A 26,838-nucleotide genomic window follows, 5' to 3' on the forward strand; every position below is an offset into this window, starting at 1 on the left:
GATTGGAATGACTCTTTACCCTCTCCCTTAAAACCCACATCCTTTCATCTTTCCTTCTCCTTCCCTCTTTCCTGACGAAGCAACCGTTGGATGCAAAAGCTAGAATTTTGTGTGTATGTTTGTGTTTGTTTGTGTGTCTGTCGACCTGCCAGCACTTTCATTTGGTAAGTCACATCATCTTTGTTTTTAGATATATTTTTCCTACGTGGAATGTTTCCCTCTATAGAGGGGAACATTCCACGTAGGAAAAATATATCTAAAAACAAAGATGATGTGACTTACCAAATGAAAGTGCTGGCAGGTCGATAGACACACAAACAAACACAAACACACACACAAAATTCAAGCTTTCGCAACAAACTGTTGCCTCATCAGGAAAGAGGGAAAGACGAAAGGATGTGGGTTTTAAGGGAGAGGGTATGGAGTCATTCCAATCCCGGGAGCGGAAAGACTTACCTTAGGGGGAAAAAAGGACGGGTATACACTCGCACACACACACATATCCATCCACACATATACAGACACAAGCAGACATCTCACAAGCAGACATATTTAAATATGTGTGTGTGTGTGCGATTGTATACCTGTCCTTTTTTCCCCCAAGGTAAGTCTTTCCGCTCCCGGGATTGGAATGACTCCTTACCCTCTCCCTTAAAACCAACATCCTTTCGTCTTTCCCTCTCCTTCCCTCTTTCCTGATGAAGCAACCGTTTGTTGCGAAAGCTTGCATTTTGTGTGTTTGTTTGTGTGTCTATCGACCTGCCAGCGCTTTCGTTGAGTAAGTCACATCATCTTTGTGTGTGTGTGTGTGTGTGTGTGTGTGTGTGTGTGTGTGTGTGTGTGTGTATATATATATATATATACCCAACAATTACGTTTCCCTCTGATATATATATATATATATATATATATATATATATATATATATATATATATATATATATATATATATATATATATAAAAAGAAAGATGATGAGACTTACCAAACAAAAGCGCTGGCAGGTCGATAGACACACAAACAAACACAAATATACACACAAAATTCAAGCTTTCGCAACAAACTGTTGCCTCATCAGGAAAGAGGGAAGGAGAGGGAAAGACGAAAGGATGTGGGTTTTAAGGGAGAGGGTAAGGAGTCATTCCAATCCCGGGAGCGGAAAGACTTACCTTAGAGGGAAAAAAGGACAGGTATACACTCGCACACACACACATATCCATCCACACATACAGACACAAGCAGAAAATATGTCTGCTTGTGTCTGTATGTGTGGATGGATATGTGTGTGTGTGCGAGTGTATACCTGTCCTTTTTTCCCTCTAAGGTAAGTCTTTCCGCTCCCGGGATTGGAATGACTCCTTACCCTCTCCCTTAAAACCCACATCCTTTCGTCTTTCCCTCTCCTTCCCTCTTTCCTGATGAGGCAACAGTTTGTTGCGAAAGCTTGAATTTTGTGTGTATATTTGTGTTTGTTTGTGTGTCTATCGACCTGCCAGCGCTTTTGTTTGGTAAGTCTCATCATCTTTCTTTTTAGATATATTTTTTGCACGTGGAATGTTTCCCTCTGTTATATATATCTAAAAAGAAAGATGATGAGACTTACCAAACAAAAGCGCTGGCAGGTCGATAGACACACAAAAAAACACAAATATACACACAAAATTCTAGCTTTCGCAACCAACGGTTGCTTCGTCAGGAAAGAGGGAAGGAGAGGGAAAGATGAAAGGATGTGGGTTTTAAGGGAGAGGGTAAGGAGTCATTCCAATCCCGGGAGCGGAAAGACTTACCTTAGGGGGAAAAAAGGACAGGTATACACTCGCACACACACACACATATCCATCCACACATACAGACACAAGCAGACATATTTAAAGACAAAGAGTTTGGGCAGAGATGTCAGTCGAGGTGGAAGAGTAGAGGCAAAGAAGTTGTTGAGAGACAGGTGAGGTATGAGTGGCGGCAACTTGAAATTAGCGGAGATTGAGGCCTGGCGGATAACGAGAAGAGAGGATATACTGAAGGGCAAGTTCCCATCTCCGGAGTTCGGATAGGTTGGTGTTGGTGGGAAGTATCCAGATAACCCGGACGGTGTAACACTGTGCCAAGATGTGCTGGCTGTGCACCAAGGCATGTTTAGCCACAGGGTGATCCTCATTACCAACAAACACTGTCTGCCTGTGTCCATTCATGCGAATGGACAGTTTGTTGCTGGTCATTCCCACATAGAATGCATCACAGTGTAGGCAGGTCAGTTGGTAAATCACGTGGGTGCTTTCACACGTGGCTCTGCCTTTGATCGTGTACACCTTCCGGGTTACAGGACTGGAGTACTGTCCTACACCCGTACTCTCTGCTGGAAATATCACTTTGCCACGAAGAAAAATGATCCTAATCCTACTCCTAATGATCCAACTCCCCAAGACACCATCCAAATTGAACCCTGCCTGGAACAGTTCCGTCCTCCGTCACAGCGGGACCCACCTCCTCTTCCTCAAAATCACCCTCTCCAAACCTTCCAGGAATTTCTGACCTCCAGCCTTGCATCTCAATCCTTCTTAAAAAACCTTAATCCTACACCCAACATCACCACTGCTGAAGCCCAGGCTATCCGTGATCTGAAGGCTGACCGATCCATCGTCATTCTTCCGGCGGACAAGGGTTCCACGACCGTGGTACTTGATCGTCGGGAGTATGTGGCTGAGGGACTGCGTCAGCTTTCAGACAACACCACATACAAAGTTTGCCAAGGTAACCCCATTCCCGATGTCCAGGCGGAGCTTCAAGGAATCCTCAGAACCTTAGGCCCCCTGCAAAACCTTTCACCTGACTCCATCAACCTCCTGACCCCACCGACACCCCGCACCCCAACCTTCTACCTTCTTCCTAAAATCCACAAACCCAATCATCCCGGCCGCCCCATTGTAGCTGGTTACCAAGCCCCCACAGAACGTATCTCTGCCTACGTAGATCAACACCTTCAACCCATTACATGCAGTCTCCCATCCTTCATCAAAGACACCAACCACTTCCTTGAACGCCTGGAATCCTTACCCAATCTGTTACCCCCGGAAACCATCCTTGTAACCATTGATGCCACTTCCCTATACACCAATATTCCGCACGTCCAGGGCCTCGCTGCGATGGAGCATTTCCTTTCACGCCGATCACCTGCCACCCTACCTAAAACCTCTTTCCTCATTACCTTAGCCAGCTTCATCCTGACCCACAACTTCTTCACTTGTGAAGGCCAGACATACCAACAATTAAAGGGAACAGCCATGGGTACCAGGATGGCCCCCTCGTACGCCAACCTATTCATGGGTCGCTTAGAGGAAGCCTTCTTGGTTACCCAGGTCTGCCAACCCAAAGTTTGGTACAGATTTATTGATGACATCTTCATGATCTGGACTCACAGTGAAGAAGAACTCCAGAATTTCCTCTCCAACCTCAACTCCTTTGGTTCCATCAGATTCACCTGGTCCTACTCCAAATCCCATGCCACTTTCCTTGACGTTGACCTCCACCTGTCCAATGGCCAACTTCACACGTCCGTCCACATCAAACCCACCAACAAGCAACAGTACCTCCATTATGACAGCTGCCACCCATTCCACATAAAACGGTCCCTTCCCTACAGCCTAGGTCTTCGTGGCAAACGAATCTGCTCCAGTCCGGAATCCCTGAAACATTACACCAACAACCTGACAACAGCTTTCGCATCCCGCAACTACCCTCCTGGCCTGGTACAGAAGCAAATAACCAGAGCCACTTCCTCATCCCCTCAAACCCAGAATCCCCCACAGAAGAACCACAAAAGTGCCCCACTTGTGACAGGATACTTTCCGGGACTGGACCAGACTCTGAATGTGGCTCTCCAGCAGGGATACGACTTCCTCAAATCCTGCCCTGAAATGAGATCCATCCTTCATGAAATCCTCCCCACTCCGCCAAGAGTGTCTTTCCGCCATCCACCTAACCTTCGTAACCTGTTAGTTCATCCCTATGAAATCCCCAAACCACCTTCCCTACCCTCTGGCTCCTATCCTTGTAACCGCCCCCGGTGCAAAACCTGTCCCATGCACCCTCCCACCACCACCTACTCCAGTCCTGTAACCCGGAAGGTGTACACGATCAAAGGCAGAGCCACGTGTGAAAGCACCCACGTGATTTACCAACTGACCTGCCTACACTGTGATGCATTCTATGTGGGAATGACCAGCAACAAACTGTCCATTCGCATGAATGGACACAGGCAGACAGTGTTTGTTGGTAATGAGGATCACCCTGTGGCTAAACATGCCTTGGTGCACAGCCAGCACATCTTGGCACAGTGTTACACCGTCCGGGTTATCTGGATACTTCCCACCAACACCAACCTATCCGAACTCCGGAGATGGGAACTTGCCCTTCAGTATATCCTCTCTTCTCGTTATCCGCCAGGCCTCAATCTCCGCTAATTTCAAGTTGCCGCCACTCATACCTCACCTGTCTCTCAACAACTTCTTTGCCTCTACTCTTCCACCTCGACTGACATCTCTGCCCAAACTCTTTGTCTTTAAATATGTCTGCTTGTGTCTGTATGTGTGGATGGATATGTGTGTGTGTGTGCGAGTGTATACCTGTCCTTTTTTCCCCCTAAGGTAAGTCTTTCCGCTCCCGGGATTGGAATGACTCCTTACCCTCTCCCTTAAAACCCACATCCTTTCATCTTTCCCTCTCCTTCCCTCTTTCCTGACGAAGCAACCGTTGGTTGCGAAAGCTAGAATTTTGTGTGTATATTTGTGTTTTTTTGTGTGTCTATCGACCTGCCAGCGCTTTTGTTTGGTAAGTCTCATCATCTTTCTTTTTAGATATATTTTTTCCACGTGGAATGTTTCCCTCTGTTATATATATATATATATATATATATATATATATATATATATATATATATATATATATATATATATATATATATATATAGAGTTATCTGACTTATAGGCAGTACATCCAACGCAAGGATTCCTGATAGGAAGAAACAGATAGTTGAAGAGTGAAAAATTTGATTATCTGTTTAAGGAGACGTTAGAATATAGGTATGTGGTCATCTTCCCTTTTGTACATATATCTTTTTGGTGCAGGCATGTTTATATTGCTTCTTTGCCTGGCACAGTGTTCTGATACTTATCAAATGACATATACTTTGTGGCTAAACCAAAATAAGATCTGTTGCATCATACAGAAGGATGAAGACACCATTGTCTGTGTCACTGAAACATGGAAATTTGTTTACTTTGACTCTATTGTCTCTAATGGTATTTTATTTTGGGGCAACTCTGCACTCAAAGAATGTTGTTAACTCCGTAGTATGTCAGTCAAAGAAATTTTTCTTGTTATGTGCACCCGAATAGAATGTCTTTCATTTAACAGGAGGTTGGTCAGAGAAATGTGCAATGTCAGTTTGTAAATTTTGTCTGTCATTATTCAGGCATATCAGAATTCCAATTTTGTTGTCCTTGTACATCATGTATTTGTTGTTCTGTATTCTGACTCATTTAGAAGAAACTGTAACATTAATTCAGTGGACAGGGGACAGAAAAATTATTGGTACTTCGATAATTTTTCCTGAAGTGTTGTACAGGAACATGTGCACTGTTCAGTATGTTTCATGTTCAATAAGCTTACAACTGAACTTTGCATGCTTTCAAATCAAGGTTGAAATGTTTTCTTGTAATACACTCCTTCTATTACATACATGAATCCGTTACAGCAGCTGAGAACATTCCTCTGTAATTTCTGGGCATACTATCACAATTTTTTCATGTTTCATTGTTTGTTTTCGAAGTGGGAAGGCATGCCGGTCCCTGGCATGAATCCACCCAGCAGATTAGTGTCAAGGTCTGGTGTACCGGCCAGTCTGTGGATGGTTTTTAAGGCGGGTTTCTACCTGCCTCGGTGAATTTGAGATGGTTCCCCTTATTCCACCTCAGTTACACTATGTTGGCGATTGCTACACAAACACTTTCTCCACATAAGTGTACACCATAATTACTCTACCATGCAAACATAGGGATTACACTTGTCTGACGTGAGACATTCCCAGATGGGTGGGGGGCAGTAAACCTTACAGTAACCCTGGGTGGTGTGTGGTTGCGGTGGGGTGAGTGGACTGCTGTAGCCTGTTGTGGGGTTGTGAACCTCTGAGGGCTACACAGGGGACAAAGCCTCTCCGTCATTTCTAGGTCCCCAGTTCAGTGCAATACCATTGTTATTTTGTTTGTAAATTTTGTAATCAGCAATCTGAAAACTATGTACTGACTGGTTCCATGTTTCACATAAGCCTACAGAACTCAATAACCAAGTGAAATTATGCTAAACAGTGAATAAAAAATGAGGACATTTCGTATAAATGACCTGAATACTTACTTAGCAATCAAAATGCCTTGTTGTGATGGAATATCTGTAAAACACCAGAAAAGTGAGGATGTGACACTGCACTCACAATGTGGGGATGTTCAGATGTGGACCACACAGTGAGCTGTTTTCTGTTGTTTGGTTCATGTAATGTACCTTACATCACTGAGAAGTGTTGTCTTTCATTGATGACTTACTCTGTGATTTTGTGGTGACTATAAAGCAGATTACCATTTACAGACTGTGTTTGAATGATTCCCATTGTGTATTATAACAGTGCAAAGTAACAGTTACTTTTTTTTTCACCCACAAGTTGTCCAGTGTCTCAACTTAGCATATTGTAAAATTATTTTCTTACGTTTATACATGAAAATGAGTTATGTTCAGTTTCTGACATGGTTGATGAAATCTGCTTTCTTTGCCTACAAATGCTATTAAATGATAGAATGTCTGAGCACGTCTATAATAACTCAACCGCTTACTTAAATTTTATCATTGTGTGGTTAATATGTGTTTGGCCTAACTACTATAGTTAAAAGTAATTTCACTAACTTGGAAGTTTTTGTACAACAGTGATGGATAATTTTTCAGATTCTTCTTTCTTTCAAATGATGAACTCCTTGAGATTTTATCTGAAACAAAAGACCCTTTGCGGGTGCAGCCTCACTTGAAAAAATGTTTTGAGGGCATCAGTTCATTACAGTTTACTCCAGAAGAGGAGGTGGTTGGCATGATATCAGCAGAAAAAGAAGTTGTTCCTCTGAGTGGAGTAATAATTCCTTCAGAGGCTAAGGTAAATAGTACAAGTTTGTACAAATACCATTGTGATTGGATAAATTAGCCTTTTTAATTTATAAAAATCTGCGAATTTTCTATTTGTTATAATGAAACAATGATGAGTGAGTTGAAACTGATATTATGAGTAATTTACTAGAAAGTAGCATTCACAGATTGTGTGTAAAATTACATTTACGATGACTATGCACCAAAATATAACATTTTATCATCAACTGGAGTGGTCATTTCCCTACGGAAAAATAAGTTTTGAATTTAAAGTAAATGGAAGCCAGTACAGAAACAAAATAATCCAAAATGTGCAGATGACAAGAAATAAGGCAGAGCATTTTTTCCCCTCTGAATTTCACCAACTCGAGGGACATAGACCTTAAGGCTTCTTGGTCTTTCTTTTCCTCTCTTCCTTCCAACAACCTTTTTCAGTCTCTCCTCATCAGATATGTAATGTATGGACCTCCTTTTCAGTGGTTGCTCTTCAAGCAATTTTATGCTGTTGACTTTGCTTCTCAATTCTTCTCTGTGTTCGATCATTTATAGTGTAATGCTAGTTTCTACTGGATCTCTTTTGACTTCTTGTACCCACTTTGAGATGAACTTTAATGATGTGATGTAACCTAAGATTAAGTTATGCAAAACACCGTTTTTTTTTCTCAGTATCCAAATATGTTTCAGCACCACTGTGCCATCATCAGTGGGTTTCTGTCTTATTATTCTGTAATGTGAACATTTTTTAATTAAATGATTACAAAATTATGTGGACGTTTAGTTCAAACAATAGTTCGTTTCTGTTTGTTGATACCTTTACACTTGGTGTGCATGATTTTTCCGGATCTCTTGTGTGTTATTTACTACAGGTAGCTTGTCATCTGCAACAAAATGATGTTTACCTGCAGTAAATAATTCACAAGTGATCCAGAAAAATCATTCACACCAAGTGTAAAGGTATCAACAAAAAGAAATGAACTATTGTTTGAACTAAACATCCACATAGTTTTGTGATCATTTAATAAAAAAATGTTCACGTTACAGAATAATAAGATGGAAACCCACTGATGATGGCACAGTGGTGCTGAAACATGTTTGCGTTATGAGAAAAAAAGGTGTTTTGCATAACTGGTGGACCTCACACCTACAATTTTAACCTAAGATCTTTTTGCTCAGTCAGTTTTCATCCATTTGTGGATTATGAGAGTCCATAATGGGAGACAAGATTTCCAAGTAGTGACAAAGCAACAGACACTTTATGTAAACACACAATAGTAGAAATAAATCACAATCAGTGACCACTTTTTGTTGGACGGTAGTGTGACAATTAGACATTTAAAAATCAGTCATTACATTTTCTTTGAAATAGCTTTTAAACATGAAAATAGTGAAGTAGTATACATAAAGTATATATTTTTAGAATCATGAATAATCACAGTATTTTATTAAATTAATTTTTTAATCTCCATTTTTTGTACCCGCGTGACATCCAGGTCCCCCCAAGATCACTATTGCTACTTTCCGCATGTATTCTCACAATATGTGAAAGGGAAGAAAGAAAAAACTCATATAATGAACACCTGTCAGATTCCTGAGAAATTAAACTAGTATTTGCGTCTATAGAAGCCTGCACAAGAATATTCACTTTCTTTCACAGCTGCAGTATTCACATTCACTGCTATCATATCAGTTGGCAACAGCATAATGTGTATGGTATAAATAATCAAGATTCATTGCATACTGGATGTGCCCTAGTCCTGTAAAATTAATGAGTATAGTTCAAAGTTAATATGCAAAACATAAATCTTAAACACTCGTTCAGCTACCACAATTTTCAGTGCACTGGTAATCATGTATATTATCCTAGATTTTAAGCATTTGTAATCATGTGGAGATATATTCTAACTAGTCAAGGGTCACATTGGTGATCATTGAATTAGATGCATTTGTTGTGCCAGCACTGCATAAAATATGTCATGTCAACATGTAATCATGTGGAGATATATTCTAACTAGTCAAGGGTCACATTGGTGATCATTGAATCAGATGCATTTGTTGTGCCAGCACTGCATAAAATATGTCATGTCAACATGATGAACTGTTTATAAAGTGTTGTGTGGGTAATAAATTCATAAACCTGTGTCCAGTGAAGATAGTTCATCTAAAATATATGTTTTCTGTGATGGACAACAGACACAGGTATATAGAAGAAACTCAAGTGATCACTTTTTACATCAGAAGTTTCTCATAGAAGCAGATGCCAGAGAGTTGCAGAAAGCTAGTACACCGTGACTTAATTCTGTAAACTGTTCAGGGCTCCAGTTAAGAGATGTAGCAGAATGAATGAGAAGGAAATTGTCAGTGTTTAGTTTCATAGAGGAGAATCTTTCCTTTAGTAATTACAATTTTTGTTTTGTACAGATCATGAAATTGATTTCTTGTGTAATTTAGGGTGTATATGACACGGGACAACCGGGAGATCCAGGAAAAACCGGGAATTTTTTCATCCGGAAGAAAACTGGGAAAAACCCGGAAATTTTTTAGAATTCCGGGAATTTTTTGTTGTTTTAGTTTTCGGGTAAATTTTTGTAGTTTTGGCTGGTAAGAACCGATACTATAACAAAGGATATTACTGTATCCTGCTACTGCAGAATAATACTGCAGCGTTAAAACATGAACGAGAGAAAAAACAAAAACAAAACTAAAGTTACAAAGGAAATATGCCATATAAAATAACAGTGCTCGTACAAGCGTCTGCCAACAGCAAAATGTGTCAACTGCTTTCGGAAGACTATGCAGTGCTTCATAACAACAAATTGTCTCCGATGAGCGTGACATCACAACTGTTTACATTTGACTCATTTAGTCATTTACAAGCGGGCTCATGCACATGTGCAGTTGAGTCCCAATATGAGTAGTACCTTCTCCCGCTTCTGGCTACAGAAATGTGGCTGTTGGCTGTGTAAGCAGCAGTAGCAGCAATCAGCCACATGGGGTACCAGGCAAAATTTTACTGGCGCACCCAAGCTGCCGGATGCATGCGTGCACAGCAGGCCCAGATCTAGTGGGGGCTGGGGGCAAACCTGGGTATCTGAACCGGGCGGAAATTTCAGGGTAGGGGGCAAATCCATATTCTTGAGGTAAAGAACCTTGTTTCACAAAGTACTTAGCGTCCAGTGCACGTCGGTCTATCAATTGATTGATTGATTGATTTTTATTGCCCAAAAACAAAACATTTACAGGGATGTAAAGCTTGTATAAGAAATGTCAATAAATGTACAAACCACAATGATACCAAATACACAAATAATAAATCTGTGTTAGAAATTAATAAAGTTCTTACAAATATCTTAAATTTTTTCAGCTCCAGGCTCTTAACTGACACTGGTAGTTTATTAAATAGCTTTACAGATGTATGAAGCTGTTTAGAGTTTTGGTATATGAGCAGTAGTCTTGTCTTACATCATTACAGCGTCGTGTGTTATAACTATGTACGTCAGAATTCAGATCAAAACTAGACAAGTTCTTTTTCGTGTACAAGAGACATTGAAATATGTACAAGGTCCGGCAGAAAAACCTCCCCTTTAAGGAAAGCTAATAAAAACAAAACCAAATAAGGTAGAACAATTTTATTTATACTAAATAAAAGTACATATTATGCCATTTTAGAAAATACTCTTATGGTCTTACTTTTTAAATAAAACATCGCTTAAATGGCTTCCTGCACTGTCGACACACTGATTGAGTCTTTCCCTGAAGTTATTCATTACTCTTTGAGTCATTTCAGGTGGAATAGCTTCAACCTCTTGTGTAATTGCTTCTTTCAGGGCTCGTAAAGATTGTGGACGTTGTTCATAAACTTTTGCTTTTAAATAGCCCCAAAGAAAGAAATCACAGGGCGTTAAGTCCGGCGATCGTGGGGGCCAGCCAATGTCTCCACGCAACGAGATCACATGTCCAGGAAACATTTCCTTCACCAATGCCAGTGACTGCCACGCTGTGTGGGCTGTAGCACCATCTTGCTGGAACCACACGTTCTCTATTTCACCAAAAAGCTCCCTTAGTTGCGGTTGGAGAAAGTCGCGGAGCATGGCACAATAGCGTTCACTGTTGACGGTTAAATTCCTGTCATTTTCTTCGAAAAAGTAAGGACCGATCACTCCGGAATTGTAAACAGCACACCATACTGTTACTTTAGGGCTATGAAGTGGTCGTTGATGAAGTTCTTGGGGATTGTGTTCACACCAGTACCTGCAATTTTGGCTGTTCACTGTTCCGGCAAGGTGAAAGTGTGCTTCATCAGAAAAAATCACAATATCATTGGGACGAATGTTCCGAAGAAGGTCTTGGCACAAACTTACACGGACACCACAGTCTCGTTCACTCAGTTCCTGCGTAGTTACAATTTTGTAAGGATGCATTTTAAGATCTCGATGCAAGATTCTTCTCACACTTCGATCAGATATCCGTAATGCTGCCGCATGCTTTTTAGCGGATCGTCGAGGAGATTGTTGAACTGAAGCTCTAACTGCATCAACATTTCCGGGGCCTGTTGCAGTCCGTGGTCGTCCAGGTGGTTTCCTTTTTAATGCGGAACCTGTCTCACGAAAGTTAGCAACCCAAGAATAAATTGTTTTCTTATCGGGAACAGGGTCCCGTCGTCCGAGCGCAAAGCGAACGCGAAAAGCACGTTGAGTATTAATAGGCGATTCGCCATTTTGAATAAAATCTTCCACTACGAAGGCACGATGTTCACCAGACCACGCCATGGCGTACACTGAAAACGGCACGTAGGCAGCTACTTAACGACGCGCCCCCCACCACTCTGCTCCTTCTACTGTCCGCTGCACGTTACTTTGTAATCAGGGAGTTTTTTATGCCGGACCCTGTATATTCATTGCAAGGTCATAATACTACTAAGTTTAATAAATAATTCTCTACAGCGAGTTCTACGTGGTACTTTACATATCAGCCTGACAGCTTTTTTCTGGGCTGTAAATAAGAATTTTGAGTAGCAATTATTTCCCCACAAGATTGTCCCATACGTCAAATTAGAGTGAATATAACTATAATAGACAGAAAACAAAATTTTCTCATCTACTGTTGCTTGTAATTTTCTGAGCATAAATATTCCTTTAGAATTTTTGGTGTTAAATAATTCATATGTGGCTGCCAGCCTAAATTATTTTGCAAAACAATGCCAAGAAACTTTACAGGAACTGTCTCTGAGGTGATTCTATTGTTATAAGAAATGTTTAATTCCTGTGTTTTATTATATTCATAGACAGGCTATTGGCGTTGCACCAGTCAGAAAGTATATCTACCTTGAGTGAGGTAGAGTTACTTATGTTATTGTTCATAGGCACTGTAACACTTAAACTGATATCATCTGCATACAAGTAACAGTTTGTAGTATCATCTATTACATTGCTGGGTAGGTCATTCATATATAATATGAACAAGAAAGGGCCCAAGATTGACCCTTGAGGAACACCATGGTTAAAGGGTAAGAAACTAGAATATTGGTTATTGAAGTAAACAGTTTGAAATCTATTAGATAAGTATGACTGAATAATTTAAACAGCAAAGACTGAGAAACCTACAGTTTTTAATTTCAGCAGCAGAGTGTTGTGGCACACAGTGTCAAATGCTTTTGATAAATCAAAAAACTTTGTTCTTACAATAACTTTTTCTTCTTTTGCTTCAAGACAGTTACATATGTAGCTCATAACAGCATCACATGTTGATAGATTTTTCCTAAACCCAAACTGGCTATTTGAAAGTAATTGATGAGAATCTAGAAAATTGATTATTTGAATACTCATTAGTTTGTCAATGACCTTGGATAAAAGCGGTACAAGAGAAACTGGCCTATAATTGCTAGGCAAATTATTGTCACCTTTTTTGTGGGCTGGGATTACTTTAGCTAGTTTAATTATTCAGGGAAACACCTTTCATCAAAGCAGTAGTTTATGATGTGACAGAGAACATCTGCAATATTATGGCTACTAAGTTTCAATATTATAGAGCTGATATTATAAATATCCTGTAAATCACTTTTGCTAAGAGAAAGAATAACAGAGTGTACATCTTCTACACAAATGTATTCAAAATAAAATTGATTTTTATAGGCAACATCCAAATAGTATCTAGGTTCATGTTTACTACCAGGTATCTTAGTAACTACACTATCTACACTCTTTACAAAATAATTATTAAAACTATCAGCACTAATTTTGGATCTAGATAGAAATTCTTTGCTACCCAATGCTAGATTCTCGTTAATGATTTTCCACATTTCTTTTGGTTTATTAATAGCTTGTGCAACCAGTTTGCAATTATATTCTAATTTAGCTTTTTTAATACCCATTCTGTACTGATATTTGCATTCTTTATATCTTACTTTCGCATGCAGACAAGAGGAATTCCTTTGCTAGGTAGTAGAAATTAATCATATGATTTTATGATTTTGAAACACACCCCTGCTGGTTTTTGAACGCATTCTAAGTTGATTTCTGAATGAATTATAAGTTGATTTTTGAATGCATGCATAGTGTACGTGATGTCTCTGCAGAGGAATCCTTGTAACATCTAGAAATAAACTTTCGTGCAGACAAAACGAGACGGAGCTATACGAGCTGAGCGGAATAAAGCCGAACCGGTGAATGCCAACTGCTGCTTGTTTATGTGGTTGATTCGCTTTGCGAATGTTAGCATTGTTATAATTACTAGCGAAATCCGTAGATCCAGACTACCAGAGTGGAAATAAACGACTAAAAGGAATAACAGGTAAGAAAGATTCTCGGTGTACTCAAGCAAGTGAAATTTTTGGCCAGATCGTTACATTAGACAGGACCAGTTGTAGTCCCTGGCTAGCAGCTGCTTAAATTCCATTCTGGGAGTAGCGCGGAAAACGTACCGTACGAACACGTAATAACGCCTAACCGGAGAATAGTCGCTGCATAACTAAACCGGTGATTGAGGCAGGGTTAGTAAAGCTGACCGGAGAATGAGTTTTGACAGTGGAAGAAATAGTTACAGAATTAGTGATGACAAGACTGTTTGTTAGAAAGAGGAACGAGAAGAACCAGGGGCATCACACAAATTATGGGAGAATATGACAATTCCAAATTTACACAAAAATTTCATTCTGCTTCTTTTCTGTCTCGTGCATGAGAAACTGGAGCATATGAATGAAATGTGAAACTATTTCCTAATGTAAAGCTGTTTGCTTGTAGTAGGCCAAATAGGTATTTTATATTGGTACTTCTTGAATCATATTCTGTTGTATTATAAAAATGATCATTATTGCCAAAACAGTCTCGCTTATTTGGTGTGTGTTACAATTGCTGCAATATTAGAAAGGTCTGTTTAGTTTTATCCAGCACACAATGATAAAATAGATGTAATCAGATCGAGAAACCACACCAGTCTTGGGTACCATTTGTATTAACAGCTTTTTCAGTATTAGACAACGGAATTTCTATTTTTCATGTAGCAAAACGTTTGACGAACTTTGATAAGGTAACTGTTCATTCGCAGAAAGGAAAGCACGCCTTGTAAAGCTGTAGCAAGATTAGAGAGAAAAATCGCTAGGACCTAAGGATTGAAGAAATGTGCACTGTTTTGCCTGTCTCTTGTCTTTACTGGTTTTAGGTATCCTATATTTAATTTTCTCTCACACAGAAGAGGAAGTTACTAGCTAACAGGCAATAAAGAGTCCAGATTTTCTGAACAGTTCTTGTTCTCCTGGTTTCAAATAATCCTAACCAATATTGAGAGGTTTCTTTTTGTGGCTTACATTTCCTGTAAGATATGTGTTTTATTTATCAGACTCTGCAGAAAGATGTGCACTACAAAATGAACTACTAGATTTCTATGGCTGGGAGCTATCAAGTGAATTCAAATACATTCACATAACTACGGAAGCCTAAAATATGTTACTAGTTTCAGATGTTATTTTATTTCCACCTTTCTGACAGTTAAGCATTAATCGTCTTGCAGAACAATAAAGTTATTTTTGTCGGTTTACTAAAGAAATTTGGCTTTTATTAAGCTTTCTCGCTGAGGCAGTCAATTTATTTGAAACGAAGTGTTTAATTCCACACTATTGGCTAGTTTCAACTGTTCGCTGCATTTCAAGTGCACATTTTCATCTTCTAGCTCGTATGGCATTATGCCATAATTAAGAACCAAACATGAGATAATACAGTACTGGTACTCCAAGAAAATTTATGTCCCAAAAACCACACTGAAAAGTTTCATATCAGGTCGAGGCCTCCATCATTGGGAATCTGGACATACAAATGGGCACTGTATGGCGAACTATACATTTTAGTATGGTTCACGAAATTCCAACACTCTTGGAGTACCCTCTTATGTGTTGTTTCTTTTATGACATAATGTAAGAAAGATCTTTTAATGTTTTACACGTACGAACATACCATACGGGTTTCCTAGGCATGTGCGGTGAGGCCTCTTATCTGGTGCTCTCTGGCAACTGCTAAATGAATCTATTTCTAACAATTCGCGGGAAAATATTATGAATTGTTGTTCGAAAAGCGATATTTTCAAAGTAAATTTCCTTTTACTCAAGATGAACTATGTGCAAGAATGTACAATGAATTTCTTAAATCGCAGAGTGGTTACTCTATTTTAAAAATAAACTCTTTGATGACGAGCCATTTAGAAGAATTTCGAGCCTGTAAGATCAGAGATTTACGTCGGTATTAAAAATTTTACTGGCGTATTTGTGTGATGTATCTCAAAGTGTAACATGCGCGAAACAGATCAACATTATATGTGAAAGCTTAGCTTTTCTTGTAACTTATTAATCTTCGAGACAAATATTATATGCAAAAGCTTTGCTTTTCTTGTAGCAACACTATGTATATTAATTTAAACCATTACCGTTTCCTGTTGGTGGAATTCGAATTTATAGTTTCGTAATACGAAAATATGCAGCGTACATGTTGCTGCACATCAAAGATCTTTCCAAAATGTGTTTTTTCCTCCCTGAGTTTCATTTTCTAAAGTACCGGGAAATTCTATGCTGTTGTGTAAAACCATTTCATTCAAAGGATAAGTTTTACAGTTCCGAGGGTAAGTATAAGGTCACTTAACAGGGTAAGAGTGTATTTTCACCCGGGAGAAAATGTATTATTAACCGGGAGATCCGGGGAAAATCCAGGAATTTTGTTTCCCTGTCCGCGTACACACACTGGTAATTGTAAGTGCTGCTCAAATTTTAGAATTATTTAATAAATTCTTCATAAAGATAAACAAATCAAGCAGCAACATAGAAAGTTACTGAAATAATGTAAATTTCTTTAGCACTGGGCAATTCAAAGCTGAACTTTTCAGAACATTCAGCAAAACTGCTGTATAATATATTCAAAATGTGATACTATCACTGAAAAGTAAAACATCAGCAGGATGGGAATAGTTAATCAGTCCCATCAAGAAGGTTATTTTCCAGACAGACTTAAATACACAGTGGTTAAGCCACTATTAAAAAAGGCACAAAACAACATATGAGAAACTGTTGCCCAATATCTCTTTTCTATCACTATCAAAAATATGTGAAAAGCTAGTCACAATATAAATTCAAAATTTCATAGAGAAATTTAAAATAATCTCAAAAAATCAGTATGGATTTGAAAATGATGAAACCACAGCGTCTACTATAAACCTTTTTGTAGGTAACATCAGCTCCTCTCTACAAAACTCATTGCATGCCACAGGAATTTTTTGTGACTTATAAGAGGCCTTTGGTAGTGAGAACCACTTCTTGGTACTATATAAACTGGAAAAATATGGGATTGGGGGCATTGTATTACAATGGTTTAAGTCATACTGAACCAACTGAAGAGAGAGAGAGTGGTTATATCGCTAGAGAGAGGAACTTATACTTCAAAATGGAAAACCATTTCACAAGGAGTACCACAAGGTTCTGCCTTAGGCCCAATTCTGATTGTTTTACATAAATGATCTACCACTTAATATTGAGTACCACTCAGTTTTATTTGCAGATGACACATCTGTACTCATTGAAAGTATCAGTAATGACCAAATTCCTGAAACTGTATTAAATACTTTAGAAAAATTAAATACCTGATTTGATTTAAACAGCTTAAAATTGAACGTGGAAAAGAGTCAGTTAATGCAGTTTATAACAAAACAAGCAAAATTAAGTGATATTCAAATCAATCAGGATTTGCAGGAAGCTATCTGTGCGAAATTCCTAGGAATGCAACTAGATAAAAATCTATCATGCAGCTCACATATACAGTACCTTAGAAATAAATTAACTATCCTAGCGTTTGCAATGAGGATATTATACAAGGCTACCAGTATGGACATAAGAGTAATAGTTTATCACAGCCACTTCAAATCAGTAACTGTATTTTGGAGTTACTCAAAACATATGTGTCAAACATTAAAATTTCAGAAAATAATCAACAGAAATATGTACAATGTAGGGAAAAGAAAATAATTCACCCACTCCTGAAAAAATATAAGTAAATTAAGTGCTCCCTCATTATACACCTATGAGCTGATTTTCTTTGTACATAGTAAATGTGATTCAATTGTAGCAAATCATTTTCTGCATGACTACAGCACTAGAAATCAAAATAATTTAGTGCTGTCCACCCATTGTCTAAAACTTTATGCTCTAACTCCACAGTATATGGGTATGAAAATTCATGACAAAGTGAAAGGAAGACAACTGCTTCATGTAGCTTTAAAATACTGAAATAAAACCTTATATGAGAACCTAGTACAGAAATATTGCTATTCAGTAGAAAAATTGGTAAAGGACAACCTGAATATTTGAGCAGGAGAGAGCAAGTACTTAGGACTATTAATTTTTAAAAGCTTGTTACTTTTTAAGAAAACTTATTATTTGTTGCATGTTAATAACAGTATATTATATCAAACACTGTAACAATACCAGAGAAGGAAAGTTGCTACTTACCATATAGCGGAGACGCTAAGTCGCGATAGGCACAATAGAAAGATTCACACAATTAAAGCTTTCGGCCATTAAGGCTTCCTGGAACCCATAACACAAATTGAAACCCTTACCCTGCAGGAACTTGAGCAACATGCACAGCGCCACCTCAAAAAGCTCTCCATCCTACTCACTTCCTACTCCCGCCTCGGAGTACCACTGTCCACCACTTCTACAACCATCTCCAAACCTCCCCCACATCCCCTCATAGCTGACAAACCCTGTCTCGCCGACCTACTACCTTTACCCCTCCCTCCAAAACTCCCTCCCACCACCACACAGAACCCAGAACCTAAACAGAACCTTTCCTCCAGAAGCCTTAGTCCCACAGAAATATCATTCCTTTCCAAAGGCCTCACCTTTTCCCCCACAAATTCAACCATACTGGACTAGTTAAAGACCTTCTTTCCTTCTCCCAGTCCCTACAGTGGAAACACTTTTTCTCTACCAACACAATGAATCAGACTCAACCGCAACCAATATTGAACCTTACATAACTCAGTTCACCCCCACTGCCTCCAAACCACCCCCTGTTAACTTTCCAGAATTTCTTAACCTTGAACCTTGCCTCAACATCATTCCCCAAATCTCTCAACATGCAAACTAACCTTACATCCACAGAAAGAACCACAGTCCACCATCTAAAAACTGATCCCGACCTTATAATCCTACCTGCTGACAAAGGCTCCACCACCATTGTTTTGAACTGCAAGGATTACGTGGCAGAAGGACTCCGTCAGCTGTCAGATACTTCCACTCTGCCACTGTGATCCCATTCCAGTAATCCAGCAGGATCTCCAGTCACTACTCAAATCCTTAGGCCCATAACAGAACCTCTCCCCAGAGTCCATCTGTCTACTTACCCCTACCACTCCCCGCACTCCCACCTTCTACATACTTCCTAAAGTCCATAAACCCAACCACCCAGGATGACCCGTTGTGGCCGGTTACTGTGCCCCCACTGAGAGAATCTCTGCTCTCATAGACCAACACCTTCAACCTATTACCCAGAACCTATCATCCTACATAAACGATACCAACCATTTCCTCGACCATCTCTCCACAGTTCCTGTCCCTTACCACACGGTGCCCTGCTCATCACTATTGATGCCACCTCCGTGTACACTAACATTCCTAATGCCCATGGTCTTACTGCTGTCGAACACCACCTTTCCAGACACCCTATGGATTCCAAACCAACAACCTCCTTCCTAGTCTCCATGACCAAGTATATCCTCACCCACAATTACTTCTCCTTTGAAGGCATTACCTACAAACAAATCCACGGTACAGCTATGGGCAACCGCATGCCACCATCCTATACTAACCTATTCATGGGCCATCTTGAGGAATGCTTCCTCAAAACCCAGAATCCTAAACCTCTCACCTGGTTCAGATTCATTGATGACATCTTTGCTATCTGGATTGAAGGTGAGGTGACCTTTTTCACAGTCCTCCAGAACCTCAACAACTTCTCCCCCATTTGCTTCACTTGGTCCTACTCAACCCAACAAGCCACCTTCCTAGATGACAACCTTCACCTCAGAGTACCTCCGTCCATATCAAACCTACTAACCACCAGCAATACCTCCATTTTGACAGCTACCACTCATTCCATACCAAGAAGTCCCTTCCGTACAGCGTAGCCACCAGTGGTCATTGCATCTGCAGTGACGAGCAGTCCCTCTCAACATATAGCAAGGGTCTCACTGAAGCCTTCACTGAATGTAATTATCCTCCCATCCTTGTACAAAAACAAATCTCCCGTGCCTTATCTTTCCAGTCTCCCACCACAGAGGAGCATTCACCTCGTAACTCAGTACCATCCGGGACTGGAGCACCTGAATTACATTCTCCGCCAGGGTTTTGGTTACCTCTCGTCGTGCCCTAAAATGAGAAATGTCCTTCCTACCCCTCCTACCGTGGTATTCTGCCATCCACCGAACCTACACAATATATACTCGTCCATCCTTACACAACCCCTGCTCCCAATCCCTTACCTCATGGCTCATACTCCTGTAACAGACCTAGATGCAAGACCTGTCCCATACATCCTCCTACCACCACCTACTCCAGTCCGCTCACTAACATCACCTATCTCATCAAAAGCGGGGCTGCCTGTGAAACCAGTCATGTGATTTACAAGCTAAGCTGCAACCACTGTGCTGCATTCTATGCAGGCATAACAACCAACAAATTGTCTGTCCGTATAAACGGCCACCGACAAACTGTGGCCAAGAAACAAGTGGACCACCCTGTTGCTGAACACGCTGCCAAACATGATATCCCTCATCTTAATGACTGCTTCACAGCCTTTGCCATATGGATCCTTCCTACCAACACCAGCTTTTCTGAATTGCACAGGTGGGAACTTTCCCTGCAATACATCCTATGTTCCCGTAACCCTCATGCCCCCAACCTTCGTTAGTCACTGTCCTCACCCATCCAGCCCCCTCCGTGTTCCCATTCCAGCACTACACAGCCGTCATTTCACCGGCACACCCAGTCTTCTAATTTCTTTTATTTCTCTCCTTTCCGCTATTTACCCCCTCCCCCTCTGCACCTTCTCTCCTGCCCTCCATCTAAACTGCAAAACTTGACTGTCCGCCACTCCCACCATACTATCCCTCCCTGCCCCAGCCTCCTCCTTACCCGCACGCAGTCGCCACTCCCATCATGCACTGGTGCTGCTGTTCGCAGTGTGGTCTCAACTCTCTGAGACTGAAGATGTGTGTGCAAGTTGCGTTTATGTGTGTGTGTGTGTGTGTGTGTGTGTACTGCTGACAAAGGCCTTAATGGCTGGAAGCTTTAATTGTGTGAATCTTTCTATTGTGCCTATCGTGACTGAGCATCTCTGCTATATGGTGAGAGTAGCAACCTTCCTTCTCTGGTATTGTTACAGTATATTATATGTATGATATTGTAAGAAAAATTGTAAACCAGTTTTTTTGTTTTGACAAGTCTCCTGTACATTAAGTCAATGACTTAAAATTGTATGTTACAAGGCAATAAACTTCTATTCTGTTCTGTACTATTACATTTGAGCTATCAGCTACATAATTAGCACAACACTTCCCAAGGTTCTGTTTTAGCAGAATGAAAACTGATTAAAAAATGCTCATATTTGGACTTTCTTGTAAATATCTGTGATTCTTTGTGTATTACATCACTTTGATAGAAGATGTATTTTTCTCTAATAATTGTTAATTATTAGTTTCCTTAACTAATTTGCTTTATAATCTTCAGAAGTGTGCTCCATGTATCCAACTGATGTGAAGTTCTCTTCATTCTTTGCAGGGTATGGTTGAGAAATGGTTAATTCAGGTGCAGATATTGATGATTCAGTCTCTTAAAGATATTGCTATGCAAGCTGTTTTAGCATACACTTCTACCCCCAGATCATCATGGGTACTAAACTGGCCAGGTCAAATTGTTATATGTGGCAGCTGCATTCACTGGACTACAGAAGTGTCAGCCTCAATTCAAAACAGCAAACTCAGAGTGAGTTAAACAGTGATCATTGCAACATGTAAATATATCTCTCACATTTTGTGGTTCCGTTTGTAGTATTCTACATATTCAGTTTTCCTGTTGTTGGAATGCATTATAAGCTTTTCTTTTAATTTCAGAGTTTAAACTAACATTGGTTTATTGTCAGTGCAGATTGCTTGCACGAGATTTCCATGTGTTATTGTAGAATTAGTAAATATTACAGCAATGTCAAAGTATTTGTGGTAGTTATAATGCAGCCATTAGTTTCCCTAGTGAGGATTGTAAATTTATTGTGTATAATTATTGTTGTAACAAGTAACTACCCTTCACATACTGCATAAATACTGTCATATCACAATTAATACAGTACACATACACGGAATAGTTGGAAATATATGATACACATGCTGATATGTTGCAAATTTAAGTAATAAACTGACACAAGAATTTTGACTAACAAAAGCTGCATGAAAATGTGGTATGAAGAGTTGTTTGGGGAGGGGAGGCGAGAGGGCTACTGGTCTATACAGATTTTCATTGACTCAACAAACTTCAAAACTTTCATTCATATCCTTATAAAATGCATGAATTTGCTGCATATAACAAAACTAGTAAGAGACTTAGGACTGAACAAGCCATGGGCTCAAGGTAGTTATTAACACTGAGACTCATTACTGGTGGTATTGCCCCAGGTAGACAAGAATAAATAAGATGTGTCCAAAATTAAATATCCATGCAGCTTTTTAATGAATACTTTGAATTTACTAGATAGTCGATAATAAAGTTTAACATAAAAAGTAATCATCTTCTGTTAACAGCATGTTTCATTATTCTTGTAATGAATGAAATGCACATGAAGACCACAGTAGGTGAATTTTTGGTCAACTGGAAAAGGAAAATTGAAGGGAAAATTGTATACATAGAGACTCACAGTACGAATACCAGCACAGTAACAGAGTCGAACAGCAGAACAGGTAGACAGAAGACCACCGAGCACAGATTTGTCAACAAGGACAGCAGTGACACATTCAATCTCTCAACAAATAACAAAATTTAATGATATTCGTGGACATGCACAACAGCGGGGTTCCTAGCATGATACAAGAAATGAACACCAACTAAACTTTGCTAATGTTGACTTTGATGATAGAGAAGATTTTATTATTTTTTAATAAATGCAAGAGTATTGATTTAATGATGTGTTTTGCCTTTGTAGGGCATTGCCAGATTATCTACAAAAAGAATAAAAGGAAAATAATAGTTCAGGTAAGGTGCTATCATGCACGGCTGTAATAAAATATCTAATGAAGTTTTTACAAACCATGGATTGAGAGACATTCATAAAACTATTATGCTGTAAGAAGCAGACATCCAGATCAAGCTAACTGGGGCACGAAATTGGGCAATGAATATGAATTGATATACAAACATTAATAAGAAAGAATAAATGTCACAGTGGTAAGTCAAATAAAGTGTTTAATTACTAAACAATACCACCTATACAGTTGCGATGACCAGTGCAGTGGTGCAGCTATAAGGACCACAGTTACTATCATACTATAACGAAAACCACCTATCACAATAGAAGATGTCAGTCATATATACGGTTAAGCATTAGACCGAGTTTCGCATGTAGTTAAGTGGTGGGAACACGTGTCGACAGTATTCCTAAAGTTTTACACTGTAACTTAGATTTCTAATAAAAATTCCAAAGTTAAGCTGCAGAAGCACTATAATGAACAACAACAATGAAATAACAAGTGCAACAGGTCATTGAAAATTAAAATTTTTTTTTTAAAAGAAACAAATTTGAATGGCACACCAATAGGCCATGCACATTATAGCAAACTGAGTGGGCCACAGAAAGGAGAAAGTGGAGCAAAAAATGTATTTATCTCTGTGTAAACATTACTTACAGCAATAAAAACTCTGATTTGCCACTTACAATCTAAAAAGTAAAAGTGTAAAAATTTTTAGATAAGTAAAATATTACATAAGTACAAGTATATCTATAGGATGAAAAGTAGCTATAAAAGAAGTGACATCATTTAGAGAAAGGGCTACATGAGGGGAGTACAAGGTAAATGCACAAAAACAAGTGCCTATGATTAGAACAGTGAATATAAGCAAAGGGATTTCAGCATGAAAAGTGGCAGGAAATGAATCATCTTAAAAGACATTGAATAATGTAAGGAAGAAAGAGTAAGACTCATGCACATAGGGTTTCATTATGTATACAGACAGTTTATCCACTCCAGGAACTGAAGATCTTGACACTTTCTGTCTGTTATCAACTTTTGATACTGCCAAGATATTGATCCCACAGGTTCCAAGACATGCAACAATGTTTTAATTTGAAGTTTTAAGTCTCATAACCAGTGACAAATTTTTTTTTTTTTGTGTGTGATAAAACTGTAAATTACAGTTTTCTGATTTTTTTTCCCTTTATGTGTACTAAGATACTTTTCTTCTCACCAAATTTAATGATTCTGTACCAAAGGGAAGTATCCTGTAGGTTTTAATGAGTGAGTCTCGAAGTATCAAAATATGTGATATAAATGGCTGGAAATGGAAGAGGACATAGATGAAAATAAAATAGGAGATATGATACTGCCTGAAGAATGTGACAGAGCACTGAAAGAACTAAGCCAAAAAAAGCCCCGGGAATAGACAACATTCGATTAGTGCTACTGATAGACTTGGTAATAATTCCAATCCCAAAGAAAGCAGTGGCGACAGGTGTGAAATTTACTGAACTATCAGTTTAATAGGTCATGGCTGCACAATATTAATGTGAATTCTTTACAGATGATTGGAAAAACTGGTAGAAGCCGAACTCGGGGAAGATCAGTTTGGATTCCTTAGAAATGTTGGAACACGTGAGGCAATTCTGACCCTACGACTTATCTTAGAAAACAGATTAAGGAAAGGCAAACCTACGTTTCTAGTATTCGTAGACATAGAGAAAGCTGTTGACAATGTTGACTGGAATACTCTCTTTCAAATTCTGAAGGTGGCATGGCTCAAATACAGAAAACGAAAGGTTATTTACAATTTGTACACAAACCAGATGACTGTTATAAGAGTCGAAGGACACAAGAGGCAAGCAGTGGTTGGAAAGGTAGAGAGACAGGGTTGTAGCCTATCCCAGATGTTATTCAATCTATATGTCGAGGAAACAGTAAAGGAAACAAAAGAAAAATTTGGAGTAGGAATTAAAATCCATTGAGAAGAAATAAAAACTTTGAGTTTTGCTGATGATATTGTCATTCTGTCAGAGACAGCAAAGGACCTGAAAGAGCAGTTGAATGGAATGGACAGTGTCTTGAAAGGAGGATAAAAGATGAACGTCAACAAAGGCAAAACAAAGATAATAGAATGTAGTTGAATTAAATTGGGTGATGCTGCCAGAATTAGAGTAGGAAATGAGACACTTAAAGTAGTAAAGGAGTTTTACTATTTGAGGAGCAAAATAACTGATGATGATCACAGTAGAGAGGGTATAAAATGTAGACTGGCAATGGCAAGGAAAGTGTTTCTCAAAAGAGAAATTTGTTAACATCGAGTATGGATTTAAGTATGGAGTGTTGTCATGTTGTTGTTGTTGTGGTCTTCAGTCCAGAGACTGGTTTGATGCAGCTCTCCATTCTACTCAATCCTGTGCAAGCTTCTTCATCTCCCAGTACCTACTGCAACCTACATCCTTCTGAATCTGTGTAGTGTACTTATCCCTTGGTCTCCCTCTATGATTTTTACCCTCCACGCTGCCCTCCAATATTAAATTGGTGATCCCTTGATGCCTAAGAATATGCCCTACCAACCGATCCTCTCTTCTAGTCAAGTTGTGCCACAAATTTCCTTTCAAGACACTGTCCATTCCGTTCAACTGCTCTTCTAGGTCCTTTGCTGTCTCTGACAGAATTACAATGTCGTCGGTGAACCTCAAAGTTTTTATTTCTTCTCCATGGATTTTAATACCTACTCCGTATTTTTCTTTTATTTCCTTTACTGCTTGCTCAATATACAAATTGAATAACATCGGGGAGTGGCTACAACCCTGTCTCACTCCCTTCCCAACCACTGCTTCCCTTTCATGTTCTTCGACTCGTATAACTGCCATCTGGTTTCTGTACAAATTGTAAATAGCTTTTCGCTCCCTGTATTTTACCCCTGCCACCTTCAGAATTTGAAAGAGAGTATTCCAGTCAACATTGTCAAAAGCTTTCTCTAAGTCAACAAATGCTAGAAACGTAGGTATGCCTTTCCTTAATCTATTTTCTAAGGTAAGTCGTAGGGTCAGTATTGCCTCACGTGTTCCAACATTTCTGCGGAATTCAAACTGGTCTTCCACGAGGTCGGCTTCTACCAGTTTTTTCCATTCGTCTGTTAAGAATTCATGTTAGTATTTTGCAGCCATGGCTTATTAAACTGATAGTTCGGTAATTTTCTCATCTGTCAACTCCTGCTTTCTTTGGGATTGGAATTATTATATTCTTCTTGAAGTCTGAGGGTATTTCACCTGTCTCATACATCTTGCTCACTATATGGTAGAGTTTTGTTAGGCCTGGCTCTCCCAGGGGTGTCATTAGTTCTAATGTAATGTTGTCTACTCCCGGGGCCTTGTTTCAACTTAGATCTTTCAGTGCCCTGTCAAACTCTTCCCGCAGTATCATATCTGCAATTTCATCTTCATCTACATTCTCTTCCATTTCTATAATATTGTCCTCAGGAATATCGCCCCTTTGCTTAGTACTGGGTTTCCTTCTGTGCTCTTGATATTCATGCAAGTCGTCCTCTTTTCCCCAAAGGTCTCTTTAATTTTCCTGTAGGCAGTATCTATCTTACCCTTAGTGATATGTGCCTCTACATCCTTACATTTGTCCTCTAGCCATCCCTGCTTATCCATTTTGCACTTCCTGTCGATCTCATTTTTGTGACATTAATATTCCTTTTTGCATGCTTCATTTACTGCATTTTTGTATTTTCTCCCTTCATCAATTAAATTCAATATCTCTTCTGTTACCCAAGGATTTCTAGTAGCACTCATCTGTTTACCTACTTGATCCTCTGCCGCCTTCACTACTTCATCCCTCAAAGCTTCCCATTCTTCTTCTACTGTACTTCTTTCCCCCATTCATCTCAAGTATTCCCTTATGCTCT

At 39.3% G+C, this 26,838-nt stretch overlaps 1 protein-coding gene across 1 annotated transcript in view; it reads left to right on the forward strand.

The window, feature by feature from the left end:
• LOC126235648 (dynein axonemal heavy chain 3) overlaps window positions 1-26,838 on the forward strand; it is a 1,245,905-nt gene that overhangs the window by 308,324 nt on the left and 910,743 nt on the right. Inside the window, exons 18-19 of the mRNA XM_049944362.1 lie at window positions 6,984-7,185; window positions 21,484-21,687. Coding sequence (XP_049800319.1) covers window positions 6,984-7,185; window positions 21,484-21,687 — 406 coding nt within the window. The remainder of the gene's footprint in view (window positions 1-6,983; window positions 7,186-21,483; window positions 21,688-26,838) is intronic.

Source organism: Schistocerca nitens, chromosome 2 (assembly GCF_023898315.1).
Source record: "Schistocerca nitens isolate TAMUIC-IGC-003100 chromosome 2, iqSchNite1.1, whole genome shotgun sequence".
In the NCBI taxonomy this organism is placed as follows: domain Eukaryota; kingdom Metazoa; phylum Arthropoda; class Insecta; order Orthoptera; family Acrididae; genus Schistocerca; species Schistocerca nitens.